Below are 20,888 nucleotides of genomic sequence, written 5' to 3' on the forward strand. Positions count from 1 at the left end.
ATAGCATGCAACATTTTTTTATCCAAAAATTATGAAAAGTAATGTTAGCAAAATAAAAACCGTCATTTAAAGAACTGGAGCAAATTAAAAAAAATAAATTGAAAATTAAAAGCAAGTAATACTTCTTTTCAACTGAAGGATAAATATTCTTTACCAGGAACACGACTCAACAGTACCTAGATATTCTATTTTTACAACATGACTGATAAATATTCTTTACCAGGAACACAACTCAACAGTAGCTAAATATTCTATTTTTACAACATGACTGATAAATATTCTTTACCAGGAACACGACTCAACAGTAGCTAAATATTCTATTTTAACAACATGACTGATAAATATTCTTTACCTAGAACACAACTCAACAGTAGCTAAATATTCTATTTTAACAACATGACTGATAAATATTCTTTACCTAGAACACAACTCAACAGTACCTAGATATTCTATTTTAACAACATGACTGATAAATATTCTTTACCAGGAACACGACTCAACAGTACCTAGATATTAACAACATGACTGATAAATATTCTTTACCAGGAACACAACTCAACAGTACCTAGATATTCTATTTTAACAACATGACTGATAAATATTCTTTACCAGGAACACAACTCAACAGTACCTAGATATTCTATTTTTACAACATGACTGATAAATATTCTTTACCAGGAACACGACTCAACAGTACCTAGATATTCTATTTTAACAACATGACTGATAAATATTCTTTACCTAGAACACAACTCAGCTGTTGTATAACTATCCTTTATCAGGAACACAATTCAACTGTAGCATATTCTGAGTGGCTATACAATGGTTTCTGTTCTTAGAGATGCATGTAGTTGTGTTCAGAGTTTTGTTGTTTGAAAGCTATAGTTTACTTCAAGTATCTCAATTATGTTTGGGGATTTTACTGAGAATCCAACAATATTGACATTACCATGATACCTGTACTTTGTAGGCATGTCCATACTTCAGTGTGAGAAGTTTTAGGAAGGAAGCAGACATTATATTCTGTCCATACAACTATCTGATAGATCCCATCATCAGGCAAAATGTTTGTATCTAATTGTTGATCTTTCCATAATTCTACTGAAGATTTTATACTTGTAGCTAGAAACTATATGTTGTGTTAGGCCAAGTAAAGATGATTTCTTGGTTCTCGTGCCTCACTCATCTTTCTTTATCGTTGTTGCCATATCTTCAACAGAATAAAACAAGAAATGGTACCCCTCACATAATTTGTTTTTCCTTGAACAAAAAGAAAAGAGAAATACCCTCATGACTTTCATTTGTATTCTGGACAATAAGAAAATAAAGATGTCTTTCTTTCTAATTTTCACAAAAAGTAGGCTGAAAACCACAACATTAACTAAAACATGTTAGATGCCCTTGGTTGTTAAAATATGGTGATGTCAACATATTTTCAGAGAATTTAGTAATTAATGACATTATACCAAACTTTACTGAGAGATGTTATAGATTATTGTAAACAAACATAGGCATGGTATGGAAATTATTTTTTAGATGGAAATAAATTTAAAGAATGATATAATAATTTTGGATGAGGCCCACAACATAGAAGATGCTGCCAGGGAGGGAGCCAGTGAACATTTTACTGATGATCAGCTGGACAAGACTTTCAAAGAAATTCATGAAATGAGTAAGGTTAATACAACCCTATTTATAGATATAACTGTTAAGTATGTAATCTCCTCTCATCCTGAAATACAATCTTATGTATAGGTATATCTGTTCAGTATGTCATTTCCTTCTGTTCTGAAATACAACCTTATGTATAGATGTAACAGTTCAGTATGTAATCTCCAATATCTTTCCAGTAATACAACTGTATACTGTAACTGTTCACTATGACTTCTCCATCTCCTGTTCTGAAATACAGTATTCTACATAGAATTTAAACTGTTCACTTTGAAATCCTTGTCTCCTGTCCATTAACAAACTTTGATACCTCAATATAATGTTCAATTCAAAGAACTTTGAGAATTTCTGAGTTACTGTCTGTAAAATTAAAATACTTAATGTGGTTCTTTAATCATTCTGAAAAAAAAATGATGTTACCAGAAAATCTATGAATGAGGCATTTCTTTTTGCATTTTTTGGCTTGAAAAGGTAATAAAGATGTATTTGTATTTACATAATTAATAATGAAAAAAAAAATGATAAGGGATATGCTTTTTGGTTTGATTTTTTGTCTCACCAGCGATGAACAAAGGACAGGTTTAAGGTATTGTGTTTCCACTTAAGATTTTCATGTTAAGTTTTCTGATTAGGTAAGTATGATATGAACCAATTTATTTAGGTCAATCATATTTAGTATGCAGTTGCATTAGCATCACTCTACTGCAAATCTGTAACCATTTGGTACGTGCCCCTGCAGTCTTGGTCTATTGACTTAGAAATTTCTAATTTCAGGTTGAGATTTTCATGTTAAGTTTTCTGTTGATTCAGTTTGGTATGAACCACTTATGCTTGTTCAATTTTATATGGTATGCAGTTGCATTAGCATTGCTCTACTGCAATTGTGCATCCATTTTGTGCATATGTCCTTCAGTCATAGTCCATTGAGTTCAAGATAATCACTTAATCACAGTTCAGATATGCAAACAATAAACAATACCTGAGGAATCTGTCCACTTTTGAAGGTGTCAAATGGTTGAATTGATTTTATATATTGTCCATAATATGTAAAATATGTAACACTGTCACCATCAAGTTTTGAATAACAGCATCCATTTGTAACAGGCTAGACATTTCTCTCTAATTGATATTGTGATAAAAAATACATAATGATTCACCGTCTAAAGAGAGGATGCAGGGACCAATAACCAAGGAATTACCTTTAGTTTGCCTTGATAGAGTATTTTTTTTTTTACAGTTGTGCACCAGATAAAACCAGTGGAACATCTCAGACTGAAACAAATGGTAAGATATAGTAGTCTTAGCTGTAATATTAATAGAATTTTATATCTTAGCTGGACAAAGTATTTAGTGATCAGTTGTCAGTCTGTTTGTCTGTTCTTTCGAAGTCACACTTTTTATATGGTATATTGCCAGGTATCATGCTAATGTTGTCGTCCGGCTTCCATTGATATTTGGTTTCTAGATAACAACTTTAATGTATTCATTAATACCACAAAAGGAAAGCTGGAAATGATTTTGGGGGTTGTCACTGGTTTAGGAACTAGGGGCCAAAAGCTGTAAACATGTATTTTCATAATATCCAGAAAATATCATGATAATAAGGGAATGGATTGCTTTGAAATTGCACCACAAGGTGTCGTTCTACAAAAGAAAGGTTTTGATTGATTTAGGGGTTGTGACTTGAACCATGTAGGAATATAGGAGCTAAGTTCCTTTAGGGTAAAAGTATTGTGTAAAAAATTGACAAGATTTGGGTGTGCATTTTTTGTAACTGAACATTTCAAATGTCTCCTGTGAAAACAGGGCAACAAATCCTAAATGTAATGTTACAGTTACAGTATATATAAAATCACAGTATCAACTATGTGTAAATGTTATCAGGGGAGGTAACTCAACTCAAATTCTACCCAGTCCTGAATGCAATTTTTCAATAAATTTACTATATGTCTCTAAATTTTTGCTAAAATTAGCTGACCCTGCCAAAAAATAGCCAGTCTCAGGCTGGCGGGCAGACTATTATTTCTGATACTACACATATTGATTAACTCTTGCACTTGATTCAAAAATAAACTTTGGGGGGGGGGATGTCCTTGCTGATATGTAAATTAATTTTTTATGTATAATAGTTACTTTTTGCACCACATTTTAGATAGATATTCAACTATGTTGTAGGTTGAAGGGTTTAAGAAGCTGATACAAGACAATGCCGACCAGCTAGAACAGATGAATTTTGAACAGGCAGCTAAGGTTTGGTCTGGATATGACATTGTGGTCAGGATGAAGGAGTATGGAATAGGCCCTGAACATCAGGACCAATTAATGGTAGGGTTATAATCAGTCTTTAACTTATGTCTATTTTCTGAGAACTTGTAAAAAATTGTAAAACCTTGCTGCCAATTATAATGAATTGTTTTAGTTTTTATTTTTCAAAACGTCACATCTGTGAGGCCAATATTCTTGCAATCAATTTTTTTTATGACACAGATAATGTAAAATTATTATTTTACCACAGTTTTGTATCCATAGCATTTGTAGCCACATTAGAATTTGCTTTTGTTTTTTTTTTGTCCAGAAATGTTTTATTTCCATCTGTGAGGAAATAAATGAACAGCAAGTCAAGAACATTAGAGGACAAACGGTTAAACTGAGCTCTGGCTCTCTAAGTACTATAGAAAGGATGTTCAAAACCATGGATTTCCTGTACAGAGACAATCTTAAGTTTACAGAAGACTTCAGGTATGTGTAAATTTACAGACAAACAAACAGGTAAATTGACAAGGACCAGCATTGTCATAGGCTTGCAATGGAATGATTACTTGGTATTACTCTTGATTGTTACTATTAACTACATGTATCTGGCACAAAATTTGATATATGTTATTTGCACAGATAATCTAATGTGTCATACCTTGGCTGTTTCTAAATATTTGTTTTGTACTTTAAAAGTTCAAATTGTCCAAATCATTGAAAAGAATGTACAGTGAGGTAGATACACATTTTGTAGATCTATATAAATGGAATATATTTTACAAATTATGTTTCAAGTAAGGAAAATACACTGGTTGAGTATTAGAATACTACTCTTTCATACCTGTGCTTTAATGTTTTACTAGAAACTCATTTTACTTTTTAATTTTAGGGTGGCCATCTTGAAATCCAGAACCTATGTTACAGATACAATGACAGTGAGTATTAAACAACTGGTTTTTGTTTGTTTCCACAAAGAAAATGAAGATCTGTTTTGTGGCTGTGCATTTACTTTTCTGTTAATTGTATTGAAAATTATTTTATGTGCCCTTTATAGAACATAAAAAAATTTTTTTAAGCTTGCATTACTTGATAAACAATATAGTTACCCTCATTTTACAGGATGATACATGGATGAGCTCAAGGAACAAAAGGGGAGGTTAGTCAAATTAAAGCAGAAATTATTTGTTCAGGCTCCAGCACCACAAAACTTGAAAAATCACTCAAGTCTGAGAAAATTCTCAACTGTTTGTGACATCATCAATTTCAAAGACTTTGATTGAAGTTACGGTGGAAGTTCAGAATATTCTCAGACTTAAGTATTTTTTAACTTTTGAGGTGCTGGAGCCAAATTTTTCACTTACAATGTGCTATGATCAATAAAACAGTTGTAGCTTCAACAATATGTTTAGGGCTATATAAGAGGCATTCTGTTTGTTGGTCCATCTGTCTGTTTGTCTGTCAACAAATATTGCAAGTGCAACTCCCTGACTGGGATTTTTGTAAATTTTAAAGTTCTTGTCTGTTGCCAACTAAGGGAGTTAATCCAATATGTTAAATCCAAAGCACAACTCCAAACCACTCAATGGATTTGAAGAAATTTTCCAAAGAAGGTTAGGCATCATATATTAATGTAAATCAATTATTAAAAAATATAACTATCATATACATGCATGAATAATCATTATTGTTGGATGTCTGCAAAGGGTTTAATGTGTTAAGTACCATTCTGTTGAAGAATCAGGCAGTGGGTGGCACATCATATTTCTCAGTTGGGTTTTTTTTTGCCACAAATATATTCAATACATCTAGAAAACGGCAGAAAAGCTATTTAAGTTTATTCTTGAAGCGTCTGTGACATAGATATTTTTTTACTGCTTATATAAGGAAAAAAGATCAGGAAAATTTTCGCACCATTTTTTCATAGATCATTTCAACTAAATTTGACCTATCAATATCTTAAAAAGGCAAACTTTACAAACACTTTGGCAGTCATTTCTTGAGGTTATGAGGTATGAATACTTGGATAAAGCAATAAAATCTCTTTATTTTTTCTTCATATGTCACACCTTATACACATTTTGCCTGATTCTTAGATATAGAAGTACTTAAAAACTTGTTGGCACAACCACCAAAGGGATTTTGATATATACAGAATAATAGCAGTTTTGAATGTCTTGACTTCAAACTGCTATTATTCTGTATATATATCATGAGATTATTTTGTTTATGCGCGTTCTCACAGTTGATGTTATGAAATACTATCATTGGAAATTGCTGGGTATATGGGGGTATCACCATGAGAGGTAGTATCGTATCTTTTTTCGTCTTTCGATGAATGCATTCCAATTTTTGTTGTGTGGGCTACATTCATGACCTCGAAATGACCTTGATGTTTGAACTAGAGTTAAAATTATTTGATTTTTAATATTCACGCCATATTTCACCTCATTCTGTCCTTAAATGTTTTGTTTTTTTAACTTAAAATCTTTAAGCTTCAGTGACACAAGTCAGCATAAAAATATGTGGGTGGCAGGTGGTATCCTTTGTGAGTTTTACTCACAGTATTTCTAGTTACCGTCTGTATTGGTCTTGTTCTACTGACCATGTGACACTATCTGTAAACAATTATGGCTCAACTAATATTTTAGTGTTTTAGTGGCAAGTACTGCTTGTCTTTTGCTATTTTTTTCCCCTGTATTCTATTCTAGGAAACAGAACAGTAGCCAAAAATGAAATCACACTCCATTTCTGGTGCATGAACCCTGGTGTGGTAAGTATCCAATTCAGTAGCTAAGAATGCAGTCACACTCTATTTCTAGTGCATGAAACCTGCTGTGGTAAGTATCCCAACTTAGTAGCTAAACAAGTAATCAGACTCCATTTCTGGTGCATGAACCAACATGTATGTATTCTGATTATTATACCCCATGCAGTGAAGTTGTAGGGGGTATAGTGTTTTGACTTGTCCATCCGTCAGTCTGGCTTCAGTTTTCCAGACTTTTTTGAAAAGCTTGCACATATGACATGTTTTTTGGTATATAAGTTCACCATAATAAGTTACAGGTCAAGTTAAACTTTCGTTAAGCTCCAATGATTTTTACCAAAATAACAGGCCTTGAACTTAGCAAAATTCACAGAAATAACAGTTTTCTGGACTTTTTTTTCTTAATGCTTGCAGATATTGACATTATTCATTTTAAGCTCACCTGGGACAAAGGTCAGTGTGAGATATTGCCATCACTTTGTTTCTGTTGTAGTCGTCTGTTGTCATTGTTAACTTTTTCAAAAATCTTTTTTGAAATTTTATTTTGTCACAATCTTTTCTAATGCCTGAAAAATTCATTTTCAAAAATCTTCTTAAAATTTTATTTCGTCACAATCTTTTCTTTTGCCTGAAAAAATTCATTTTCAAAAATCTTTTTTTTTTTAGTTTTATTTTGTTGTAATCTTTTCTTATGCCTGAAAAAAATCATTTTAAAAAATCCTTTTTTATTTTATTTTGTCACAATCTTTTCAAATGCCTAAAAAAATGATTTTCAAAAATCTTTTTAAAATTTTATTTTTTTGAAATCTTTTCCAATGCCTGAAAAAAATCATTTTAAAAATTCTTAATTAAATTTCATTTTGTCACAATCTTTTCTGATGCCTGAAAAAATAATTTTAAAAAATCTTAATTAAATTTTATTTTGTCACAATCTTTTCTAATGCCTGAAAAATAATTTTCAAAAATCTTTTTTAAATTTTATTTTGTTGCAATCTTTGCTAATGCCTGAAAAAACACTCTTAATTCCTTTTTTATCATGGTCCTTCTACATGTATTTCTCTTACGAACATTTTACTTGAGTATCCAACATGGGGACTTGTGGGATATGTGAGCACGCTCACTAAGGTTCTTCTGATTTACCATTACATAAAATATAACTCACTGAAATGTTAAATTTTGTGTTCACCATGATGATTATTTTGCTTTGAATAATTTTTGAGGGAAATTATTTTAAATTACTGTAAAAGCTTAAATAAGATTGACTTGGTAGTTCTATATATCTCACTTTACTCATAATTATTAAGTAATAAGCATGGACATAAGTGTATACACCGGAGGTATTTTATAGGCATTCTCAGACCTACACAACACCAGATGTATTGTTCTTACCAGTGGTACATTATCTCCAATGAATTCCTTTGAGTCTGAGCTTGGAACACCCTTCCCTATCAAACTGGAGGCTAACCATGTGATAGAAGACAAACAGGTATAGATGACTGGTATCCCAGACTGGTTGGAATCAGACTGTATTATTCTTAGTAAAATGAAATGTATGCTAACTTTGATATTTGTATTGGAACTTAAAGACATAGGAACTACCCAAGAACGATGACGATTGACTTGATGTAAAGTTATAGAGAAAAGGGCTAGAATGTCTCTTGAACAATTACAACAATTAGATATATTCCCAATATTAAAGTTAGGGCTAAACTGCACTCACATGTCTGTTTGTTAATACTTTCAACACTTAGAAACAAACTTATGATTTGGATAAGTAATTTAAGATTGTTCACACAATGCAACAGACTTTTGAAGGGTATAATATTTTAACTGGTCCATCTGTCAGTCAATGTGTCTTTCTGTTTACACTTTGCTTGTTGTCTTGATGACCCTTTTTTGTAAGATTTCCTTCAAACTTGGCTGGAATGTTGATATCAATACAAGCTTTAATGGGACTGATTTTCAATGAAATCTGATAAAGATATATCACTTTGCCAGAGGGAGCTATCGTACAATGTAAATATCATAGATTGCTTCCTGGATATTCCTTTCATATTCTGTTGCAATTTCTTGATAAAGTGTTTAAATGCTTTGATTAGATTGAATTCCCAGAAATCTGTTGAGGGTATCATTTTTAGGGAGACTTCAGTAACTATCATAGATTTGCCACTTGGATAGCACGTTCGTGTTTTGTTGGATTTCCTTCCACTCTAGGTGACCAGAAAAGTTTATATGTTATTGATTTGATAGCAATCCAATGAATGCAAGTACTTTATCTTACTGAGTGGCCAATATATGGAGAAATAGGGTATTGGAGCATGTTCACTTAGGTTCTTTAATTATACCCTGCTTCGAAGAACAAGGGGGTATAAACGTTCTGCTCTGTCCATCATTCTGTCTGTCGGCAGAACTTTTGTAGCATTTTTCTCAGGAACTACTAATTGTAGCAACTTGATATTTGGTATGAAGCCTCAGCTAGTGGTCCCATGCAGCGATTACTGATTTCAGTCCTCTTGGACAACTGCTTCCTGTTCACCCATTTTGGGAAGAATACATTTTTGGGGGAAAGATGGGGTATACTCCGTGAGTAGTAGCTGACAGATCTCTTGTATTTATAGTCTATGATATACACTGGCAGTTTGCTCATTAGCCAACTCTGACTGAGGAGAACTTATTTTGATAGGTATGGGTAGGAGCCATGAGTCAGGGACCAACTGGGAAGTCACTACATGCTGTTTATAAAAATATGGAAACCTATGACTTCCAAGATGAACTTGGTAAAACTGTCTTAAAAGTTTGTCAGGTATTGTAGAACTTGGTAAAACTGTCTTAAAAGTTTCTCAGGTTTTGTAGAATTAGGGATATTTTAAAAATAAGAATAAAATTAAACAGTATGGAAACAATCTGAATAATAAAATAACTGTAGTTACTAGTGACAATAAAACTTGGATGCTATTGAATATTTTGTTTTATTACCTAATTATAAGGTTTTATCTTGTTTATTAAATATACACATATTTTTCTCTATTTTCAAAATTTATTCAGGACAGGGCGATCTATTGCACTGTCCATGTACTATTGCACGGTGCAATAGTCTCCTTGAGGAGTCTATTGCACTGACCCCATAATGACCTTTATCTAAGCTTTTTTAAGCACTTCATTGAATTGGAATTTACACACAAAAAACTTGTGTGTAAAAACGTACATGTCACTCTCATCTGCCAATTCGTAAACATGGAGTCGTCAATTTCCTGTTCCTGGTTGAATGGTTGTCTCATCGACATATTCCCCATTTCCATTCTTTATTATATCTCATAGACAAATTAGGTAATAAAACAGTTATTAAATGGGTTGGATGCAATAGACCAGAACATTTGTCCTTTGGTACTGAGAATGATCAAGTGTTCTATTGCACTTGGCCATTGGCCTCATGCAATAGAACACTTGATCATTCTCAGTACCTCAGGACAAATATTCTGGTCTATTGCATCAAACCCATTTAATAACTGTATACTCCAGAGTATGGCATGTATAATATCATTGCAATTCTTACAATTCAATGTATAATTCTATAAGATGAGAGGTTCATGCATTTTGGAACATCTAATTCTAAAAAAGTTGCTGTAGATTTTTTTTTAAATGCCTTTTGTTGTTTAACAGGAAGTACCCCATGGTGTGTTATGTTTTCTGCCATCGTACAGAGCACTGGATAAATTCACTGAGAGATGGAAGGTATAAGTTGTTAGCTTTAAAAAATTGACTCTCAGGATAAGAAATATTACAAAAATTAGGACTCAGCATTACTAATAGGCTTTGTTTGACCATCTTCTTAAGGAACTGTAATAAACTATTGTAAGCCCAAAATCTCCAAAACACTTTAAAAATTACTGAATTCAAATTTTGTACATTCATTAACTACCACCATATGAAGATGTGCAGTTTTGGTGAAAGGTAGATATATTTTTTTGTAAATAAGAACTTTAAAAAAATTTTTTTTAGTACAAATCTCAAAACTAAAAAAATAAATAAATAATTACAACTATGATGTATTAGTGTTTTAGTTCTTTTTACCTAAGAATGGTCAGTAGTCATGTTAGCCATTTTTTTCAGGTTTGGGGACTCCTTTGGTTATATCCATTTTTAGCAATTATATTTCTTGCACAGTGACTCCCACTTTTCTTTTGTTTAAACACATCTTAAAATGATTTTTGAGAAGATTTTATAAAATCCTTGTCATTTCTCCAGCCTTCTAATAGATAAAACCTACTAAGACAAAACCGATGGAAAATCTTGAAAAAAAATTTTTCCTCCAAAATTTCAAAAGTTTATATCGCAAAAATGAGCACACTAACCTATCTGTTTTTCTTCATAAATTGTTTCAGCGTAAAAGGTCTTGAAAAATTTTACAACACTTTGAAATCTGTGAAAGATCTTGTTATTCTTAACTAGGGCAGTGAACATCCTTTACTACGACTGACATAATCTTTTATCCTTAAATTTGTACACTGCAGCTATAATATGATCATAATTTACTTCTTGTTTTTGTTCTAGAATTTTTTATAGAATTTTTATGCCAAATTCATGATCTTACCTTACAAGGTGGCAAGTTAAATCTAACAGCATTTGTATCAAAACTCTTGAGCACATGTTTTTCTTGCTGGTAAGTACTTTGGTATCTTGTAGGGTTCAGGAATTTATGCCCAGATAGCAAGGAAGAAGAGAATTATAATGGAACCAAGGAGAGCAGGGAAGGAAGATTTTGATGAACTTCTGAAACATTTCTATGATGCTGTACATGGAACCCTTGATGAGGATGATGAAGGTATTACTGTAAACATTTTGCTAATATTTTGATTTCTATGAAATTCTGAGTTTTATCGACCAACATTGTTTGTTTCATACAACTTGGTATTTTAGCCACATACTTTTACTACTGAACTACTTCAGTTGTATCCCAATACACTAAAAGCAAGTATGTCAATTACAGATAACACTATCGATTGATGACAAATTGCAGAATTGATCGGCATGATAAATGTCAATTTCATGTAAAAAAAAAATGTTCTTTCATTTATTTTTTTGTTTTCTGGTATGTTCGATTAAAAAATAAGAATTGTTTTCATTGGTTGGTTAGATTATTGTATATAAACAACTTTGGGTTGGTTTACTCTGTGACATAAATATTCACTGTAAACTGACCCAAAATCATTTATATCCAATAATCTAAACAACAATTGAAAACAACCTTAAAGTGGATTTTGTCAATTAAAATATTTTTCAGAACAAATATTTGATATATCATTGTATAAAATGTAAATGCATAGAATCTTTTTTTTCATGTATGATATCTCACAGTGGGTGTAAGTGCCACTATAAGAACAGATATGATTTCTTCAAAAGAAGATGGTTCTGGTTTACAAGCAATTGAAAATTTAACACTTCTTTTACGTTTATTAGTGATGCTCAAATTAGATTTTTTTATTTTTAAAGAAATGAGTGATGAGATGACTGGTGCCCTGTTTCTAGCTGTATGTCGTGGTAAGGTCAGTGAGGGTCTAGACTTTGCTGATAACTTTGCCAGAGCTGTCATAACTGTAAGTTATTTAGTGAACACTTAATTGTGTAATACCCATGCTAATTTAGTTAAAGACTGTATGTAGGACCAACTTCTACTGTCGATTTACCGAGCTTTCTGTATGTCTGATTATATTATCTATCCACCCATATTGTACGCAAAACTTATAAAATGTTGGAGGAATTCTGTCCAAACTTAACATGTAGTTGTGTATCATATGTATAAAGATACTTGTAGTTATTGTAGAATGCTTGCAAGGGTACATGTAGATAATTTGACCAGGTTACTTAGTTATACTGAGTGTTATCTTTCTTGTTAGCTTACTTGCAGTATATTTAGTTCAAATCAGTATTATTATTATACCCCACTCTGAAGTGTATACTGTCCTACCATTATCGGTGGGTCTATGTGTTCTAAACAATTTATTCCATCACAGTTTTCTCAGCAACTGCTCAACATAGCAGCTTTAAATTTTCACAAATTCTTCCTGTCGGAATGCCATATGGTGGGATACATTTTTGGAAAATTTTGAAAACGACTTCCTGTTAAACGAGGACTTTGTTTATTTTCCTTATATCTTGGTTCAAAGTGGGGGTGTCACTAGTCAGGCATTGCTCACAGATTTCTTGTTATAAACTGAACAAGACCTCTTTTGTTCTCTTTCTTATTGTAATTTCTTTCTTGTGTATACTCTAGTTTGAGAATTTCGTATTTACTATATTTATGACTATTTTATTCATTTTTAGGTAGGAATACCATACCCTAATTGGAAAGATCTACAGGTAGATTTTAGCTCTAATAGCAGAAAATTTTATAGAAGGGAGGCTGAAAACTTTTTACTCTGTATGACTGGGTAGAAAATAATAATTTATTTTTGAAAAAGAAGTAGATAATAAAAAGTATAATTAAATTTACAATTCAGTTAATTTTGAAGAGATTTTGATTTAATTATAACATGACAAGGCCATAAATGCTAGCAGTACAAAGTATACTGAAACTTGACATCTGTACCATACATGTATTTTTCAGCTGAACTGCTGGATCATGTTTATTACTTCTTTGACTATACTTTTTCAAATCAATCAGTTTTAAACAATATATTTGTTCCAGGTTGCTGAGAAGAGAGTGTACAATGATAAATATAGAAGTTCTCGAGGTCTACTGTCTGGCAGTGAATGGTATGAGATTCAAGCCTTCAGAGCCCTAAACCAAGCTCTTGGCAGATGTATCCGACACAGGTTAGTTTAAGTTGGTTTATATCCCTGAACCAAGCTGAAATAGGCTTTTGTTATATGTGTCAAACACAGGTGAGTAAAAGTTGATCTGGATCCCTGAATCAAGCTGAAACAGGCTTTTGGTAGATGTATCAGACACAGGTGAGTTAAAGTTGATCTGGATCCCTGAACCAAGCTGAAACAGGCTTTTGGTAGATGTATCAGACACAGGTCAGTTCAAGTTGGTCTAGATTTCTGAACCAATCTGAAACAGGCTCTTGGTAGTTGTATCAGACACAGTTCAGTTAAAGTTGGTCTAGATCTCTGAACCAAGCTGAAACAGGCTTTTGGTAGATGTATCAGACAGGTCAGTTAAAGTTGGTTTAGATCCCCGAAGCAAGCTGAAACAGGCTCTTGGTAGATGTATCAGACACAGGTCAGTTAAAGTTGGTCTAGATCCCTGAACCAAGCTGAAACAGGCTTTTGGTAGATGTATCAGACACAGGTCAGTTCAAGTTGGTCTAGATCTCTGAACCAATCTGAAACAGGCTCTTGGTAGTTGTATCAGAGACAGTTCAGTTAAAGTTGGTCTAGGTCTCTGAACCAAGCTGAAACAGGCTTTTGGTAGATGTATCAGACAGGTCAGATAAAGTTGGTCTAGATCCCCGAAGCAAGCTGAAACAGGCTCTTGGTAGATGTATCAGACACAGGTCAGTTAAAGTTGGTCTAGATCCCTGAACCAAGCTGAAACAGGCTTTTGGTAGATGTATCAGACACAGGTCAGTTCAAGTTGGTCTAGATCTCTGAACCAATCTGAAACAGGCTCTTGGTAGTTGTATCAGAGACAGTTCAGTTGAAGTTGGTCTAGATCTCTGAACCAAGCTGAAACAGGCTTTTGGTAGATGTATCAGACAGGTCAGTTAAAGTTGGTTTAGATCCCCGAAGCAAGCTGAAACAGGCTCTTGGTAGATGTATCAGACACAGGTCAGTTAAAGTTGGTCTAGATCCCTGAACCAAGCTGAAACAGGCTTTTGGTAGATGTATCAGACACAGGTCAGTTCAAGTTGGTCTAGATCTCTGAACCAATCTGAAACAGGCTCTTGGTAGTTGTATCAGACACAGTTCAGTTAAAGTTGGTCTAGATCTCTGAACCAAGCTGAAACAGGCTTTTGGTAGATGTATCAGACAGGTCAGATAAAGTTGGTCTAGATCCCCGAAGCAAGCTGAAACAGGCTCTTGGTAGATGTATCAGACACAGGTCAGTTAAAGTTGGTCTAGATCCCTGAACCAAGCTGAAACAGGCTTTTGGTAGATGTATCAGACACAGATCAGTTAAAGTTGGTCTGGATCCCTGAACCAAGCTGAAACAGGCTTTTGGTAGATGTATCAGACAGGTCAGTTAAAGTTGGTCTAGATCTCTGAACCAATCTGAAACAGGCTCTTGGTAGATGTATCAGACACAGGTTAGTTAAAGTTGGTTTATATTCCTGAACCAAAATCATTCTTACTTTTATTGAAAGCTTTGTAATCTTTTCCAAAGTTTGAGGCATGTTCAAAAATCCAAAATTTTTAAAACACATTAAAAAAAATTGTAGAAGTTCATTTTACTTCAGTAAACTATCTACTTCATGATTTTTGTCAGGAGAAAAAAAATTAAAACTGTGAATCTTTAATTATTGTTTTTCATCTGTTTCTATGGTATTTAATTGTTGAGTGAATCTTTTATTCAAAGTGCTTGTTTTTATTAATCATTAAACTGTGTTGATGAAAATAAGTTTTTCATCTTAATAACATGAAGTACCTGTTTGAGTTATTTTACAAGTTCTTTATCACAGTAAGTTGGTGTTTAATTTATACAGGAAGGACTGGGGATTGTTAATATTAGCTGATGAAAGATTTGTAAAGCAAAAAGACAAGTATTGTAAAGGTAGCATTTAATTTATTATTAGTATCCCCAATTGTTAGAGTGTGAGCTATATTCTGTCTGTCAGTCTGTCCATTATACTTTTTTGTAGCAGATATCTTGGCTTTTATTTGTGATAATACATACTTTTGGTATATTGATGAGGGCTTGTACCATGTTTTTCCTTTAGACTGAAATGGTTGAGTGGGGGTATTCTTAGCACAACATAGCGTACAACATATTTTCATGGTTTAAGATGTCAGTTGAATTTTGCACCTCGATTGACATCGTAAATCATAAATATATGTTGCATGCTACATTATGCTAAGACAAGATGTATTATTTTGTTATTAGAATTATTCCCAACAATTTATTTTCATACCTTTTCTCATGTCGTGAAATTATGGAAAATAAGTTGGTTTTCAGTAATCAAATCTGAATAAACTACTTAAACCTTGTTCAGATGGTCATGAGCTATGTAAAAATTGCTTCACACTTTTATCTCTGTATTACAAACGAAATAACTGAAATTTAAATTGTTATTTTAACTTGTTTTGTTTGTTGTTGCTAATTTTACAAGGCTTTCTTGTATCATAAACATTTTCACGTTTCCAGATTTATAGGATATAGCATGTGCTGAATTATAAACTTAAGTTTTTTTCAATGAGCCGACACCTACATGTACATGTATTTAGAATTTCTAACATGTTGAATATGAAATTTCAAAAACCATATTTTCCAGTGAAAAAAAAAGGGCACTGGTCTTTATGGCACAGGCCAAATTTGGGGGAAATTTTGCTTAAGTTTGTACAAAAAGCACACTGGGTTTTAAGTGTACCCCTTTTCCATAAGATTAAAGATAAAATAGTATTGTTTGATGATAAATTATTTTCTGTTTCCATGTAGATGAGATGTTTCTGCATTACAAAATCATTGCACAGATTAGTGTAATGGTAAAGATCGTAAACATGTCATTATGGGGGTCAGAGGGCCAGTTACTTAATTGTGTGTACATAGCCCTACAAATACATACCTTATAATGAACCCCAACAATTAGCCAAGTGATTAAAAGCTGTAATTCTATGATTAGATAAATTAAGAGTGAGTGGACATGGTTGAAAGGTAACTAAATATCAAGTGTTCGATTTGATCAGAGATCACACAAAGTTCATTTCAACACATAGGCAAATAACAGCATGCAAATAAATAAAACATTTCATAACTTTTATTTTGATGAATGACAGAATTATATTGTGAATTAGTTTGCCGCTAGTTACCTATCTTTTGCCTTACAATATTGGGATGGATGTCCCAGGTAACTTCAAAATCAATAGTCTTTTGTTGACATTGGTCAGAAGAGAGACACAAATAACAGTTTCTTAACTTTATTATCAAATTATGATATCCAAAATCCAATAGTCAATACCAATTAAAGTCTAATTTGACTGCTTTTTCACAATGTCTGCAGTAAATTGATAAAAAGTACACAAATAGGGGGCACCAATTATCTCAGAAAAAAAGTAGTGGCTTACACACTGTAAAATAAGGTACATCTTGTAAAAGCAGGATATGTTTAAAAACACGTTAAAGCAATACTATAAAAACACTTTGTTTGGAATGCCCTAAAATTCTATGAAGTTAAGGATAAAAATTGCTTAATTTTTGTTGCATTTTATGACAGGTTTGTCTAAATGGGTTCGGAACAGAGTACAGTCTTTCACCAACTGTTCACAAGCGTTGGAATCTATATCTAACTTCACTAAACAGAGGATTAAAGATATGCCTGTTGTAAAGTACGTACATTGGGAAATTGGTAGTAGTCAAAATCTGTCTTGTAAAACCATGTAAATATTAGATGTCTCAAATGATGTGACCAAAAATTGTTTCTTTTCATTTATTGTAATAAATAAAAAAAATGTGTAAGCAATTCCAGTATTTTCCAAATTTTGTTAAGTTAAGTTGAATTTAATTTATGACATCACAATAAAAAATAGCATTGTGACGTCATAACTTATGATAAATTTTACACTTACGACTTTTTGTGATTTTTGTTATTGGGTTCGACTTTACAAAATCTTTATATTTCAGTCCAGATACATCATTCATACCAGGAACACCTATTACTCCCGGACAGGGAATTGTAAGAAGTAATGTTTCCATAACAACACCAATGACCCCTATGACCCCATTCAGATCCAACATTTCTCCACCAAACCAGGACTTATCACCAGAAACTCCAATGTCTGTACAAACAAAAGAACCTCTCTCTAAAGTCCCACAGCCTCAGTTCTTTACACCAGAACAGAACAGGACATCTCAGTCTGTGACCCAGAAAAAAGACACTATGCAACATGTCTTAGTTTCACCAACAGAGGTGAAGAAGAGTGCTGCTTTAACTGCTGCAGCACAAGCAGGGTAAGTCATGTAGAATGATATAATATATGTACATGTATTTATAGGAAGTGGGCCTATAAACTTTACATGTAATATATGTACATGTATTTATAGGGAGTAGGCCTACAAACTTTACATATTCATATAATATATGTACAGGTATTTATAGGAAGTAGGCCTATAAACTTTACATATTCATATAATATATGTACAGGGATTTATAGGAAGTAGGCCTACAAACTTTACATATACATATAATATATGTACAGGTATTTATAGGAAGTAGGCCTACAAACTTTACATGTAATATATATACAGGTATTTATAGGAAGTTGGCCTATAAACTTTACATATTCATATAATATATGTACAGGTATTTATAGGAAGTAGGCCTATAAACTTTACATATTCATATAATATATGTACAGGTATTTATAGGGAGTAGGCCTACGAACTTTACATATACATATAATATATGTACAGGTATTTATAGGAAGTAGGCCTACAAACTTTACATATACATATAATATATGTACAGGTATTTATAGGAAGTAGGCCTACAAACTTTACATGTAATATATGTACAGGTATTTATAGGAAGTTGGCCTATAAACTTTACATATAATATATGTACAGGTATTTATAGGAAGTAGGCCTACAAACTTTACATATGCATATAATATATGTACAGGTATTTATAGGAAGTAGGCCTATAAACTTTACATATAATATATGTACAGGTATTTATAGGAAGTAGGCCTATAAACTTTACATATACATGTAATATATGTACAGGTATTTATAGGAAGTGGGCCTATAAACTTTACATGTATTATATGTACAGGTATTTATAGGAAGTAGGCCTATAAACTTTACATATACATGTAATATATGTACAGGTATTTATAGGAAGTGGGCCTATAAACTTTACATGTAATATATGTACATGTATTTATAGGAAGTAGGCCTACAAACTTTACATATACATGTAATATATGTACAGGTATTTATAGGAAGTAGGTCTACAAACTTTACATTTACATATAATATATGTACAGGTATTTATAGGAAGTGGGCCTATAAACTTTACATGTATTATATGTACAGGTATTTATAGGAAGTGGGCCTACGAACTTTACATATAATATATGTACAGGTATTTATAGGAAGTGGGCCTACAAACTTTACATATAATATATGTACAGGTATTTATAGGCCTACAAATTTTACAAAACCATTTAAATTTGTAAGAAAATGTGTTCTAATTATTGTTGGTAAGGGAAATGATATTTATATGTAGAAGTGTAAAGTGCTCAACTTCGAGAAAATTTGTTTTAACAAGTATTGTTTGAATAATGTGTTAGAAACTTGAGAATATAGAAAATCGAAGAAGTTTCCTAAAAATCTCTTATCTTTTCAAATTTTACAGAACAGTTATTCAAGCACAACCTGGACAACAAAAACCATTGATACTACCAAATATACAACCAAATATACCAGCCACTAATACTGATCAAACTACTAATACTACAGCAAGATCTAATGGAGCAGGTCAGCCTACTGATTCTGTAAATCATCAGGGATCTAGTCATATAGGTCTGGTTCCCATGAGCGATGCTGCAGCTGTTGGGAATCAGCAGAGTGTTTCATCTGGATTTGTTTCTCTGTTGTCAGGACAACCCATAGCTACTGCTACTACTACACCCTCCTCTAAGTGTAAGTAAAGAATTTAAACAATTATAGACTAAAATCAATAAATCTTATGTTTTTGATAACTATCTTCCAGTTTTAACAGTCTTAATTCATATTTTACTGTATATTTAATCAGAAGTTTGATTCCACAAATTTTTATGTTTTGGGTTTGTTGAGAAGGTAAAATATTACTTCTTTTTCAATTTTCAGCTGAGAGTGGCCCTACATCTAGATTACAGTCTTCAGAAAAACTAAAGATCCAGGGTAAAGCTAAACTTAACACACTGTTCAAGTACTGTCAGATACCAAAATCTAAAGTTCAAAGTGCAGACATTGTTGGGGGTGTTACAGTAGAGCAGAAGACCAACACATGTCCAGTAACACCTAACCTATTTGACACACAGGGCAGTGAGTTCAAAGTTGATTCAAAAACAGGTACAAAGATTCAGTCAGGTGAAGTTGATATGGATGTTGGTGTCTCTGAGAGTACAGACAAATCTATCAGAACTGAGTTGGATGATGACCAAATCCTGTTCAAATCTGAGTGCAATGATAATAAACATGATATTGTATCTAATGTAAAACATGGAGAGAGGTCACATGACTCCAGAACCCACAAGAAACCTATATTTAGGAGGCATTCAGTTGCACCAACATCTACATGTATAACTATATATGGTGACTCTGAAGATGATGGTGATTTCAGAGACCAATCAAAATCCAAAAGAAAATCATGTGATAAGAAAATTCTGTCTGAAATACATCAAAATACTGAAGAGAAAGTAGGTGATGCTAAAAATATTATGGATGACACTAAAAATAGTGATGAAGAAAATGAAAGTGAAGAAATATTAAAGACAAGAAGAAAGAGTAGAGGAGCTAAGAGAAAAAATCAGTCTAATGTTAGACATGCAGCAAAGAAGCCAAAAGGTGTAGAGTTTCTGGATAATGATGATGGTGATAACGGCAGTTTGGAAAAGATGATTAAATGTAAAAAGTGTGATGCTATACTGTTGTCACAGAAAGAAGGTTTATATTATACTATGTTTTAATGTCTGATTTCAATTTTTCACTCTTGACATCAGATTGATGTATTTTGGCATACCGCTGTTCGTCTGTCCATGTGTACAATAGCTCAGGAACATTATGAGGGGTTTTGATAGTTTTCAGTACTTTGATGGTCTTTATGGCAGAAAGACCTTTTTTTTGCTTTTTACTGATTTTTTTATTTATTATACACCACGCAACAAAGCTGCGACGGGTATAATGTTTTTGACCCGTCCATTATCAGTTTTGCAGACTTTTTTTCTACAAGCTTGCAGATATTGACAAGATTTTTGGTATATAAGTTCACCATGATAAGTTACAGGTCAAGTTAAACTTTTGTTTCGATCCGATTATTTTTACTGAAATTACGGGCCT

The 20,888-nt window shown here is 32.6% G+C and overlaps 1 protein-coding gene across 3 annotated transcripts in view; it reads left to right on the forward strand.

Moving 5' to 3' along the window:
• The window catches only part of LOC148608398 (Fanconi anemia group J protein homolog), a 56,882-nt gene that overhangs the window by 30,707 nt on the left and 5,287 nt on the right, over window positions 1-20,888 (forward strand). For 2 of the 3 annotated variants that reach the window (XM_088546361.1, XM_088546362.1), the window contains exons 15-34: window positions 971-1,066; window positions 1,537-1,672; window positions 2,909-2,955; window positions 3,847-3,996; window positions 4,247-4,410; window positions 4,814-4,859; window positions 5,044-5,080; window positions 6,633-6,694; window positions 8,037-8,174; window positions 9,372-9,491; window positions 10,349-10,420; window positions 11,372-11,510; window positions 12,179-12,282; window positions 13,010-13,045; window positions 13,374-13,501; window positions 15,337-15,404; window positions 17,062-17,173; window positions 17,469-17,795; window positions 19,204-19,490; window positions 19,677-20,495. In XM_088546361.1, coding sequence (XP_088402487.1) covers window positions 971-1,066; window positions 1,537-1,672; window positions 2,909-2,955; window positions 3,847-3,996; window positions 4,247-4,410; window positions 4,814-4,859; window positions 5,044-5,080; window positions 6,633-6,694; window positions 8,037-8,174; window positions 9,372-9,491; window positions 10,349-10,420; window positions 11,372-11,510; window positions 12,179-12,282; window positions 13,010-13,045; window positions 13,374-13,501; window positions 15,337-15,404; window positions 17,062-17,173; window positions 17,469-17,795; window positions 19,204-19,490; window positions 19,677-20,495 — 3,088 coding nt within the window. The remainder of the gene's footprint in view (window positions 1-970; window positions 1,067-1,536; window positions 1,673-2,908; window positions 2,956-3,846; window positions 3,997-4,246; window positions 4,411-4,813; window positions 4,860-5,043; window positions 5,081-6,632; window positions 6,695-8,036; window positions 8,175-9,371; window positions 9,492-10,348; window positions 10,421-11,371; window positions 11,511-12,178; window positions 12,283-13,009; window positions 13,046-13,373; window positions 13,502-15,336; window positions 15,405-17,061; window positions 17,174-17,468; window positions 17,796-19,203; window positions 19,491-19,676; window positions 20,496-20,888) is intronic. The other variant, XM_088546363.1, reaches the window with a different exon arrangement.

The sequence above is a fragment of the Perna viridis genome, chromosome 9, assembly GCF_037379345.1.
Source record: "Perna viridis isolate PV_CMFRI_1.1 ecotype Kerala chromosome 9, ASM3737934v1, whole genome shotgun sequence".
Classification (NCBI taxonomy): Eukaryota; Metazoa; Mollusca; class Bivalvia; order Mytilida; family Mytilidae; genus Perna; species Perna viridis.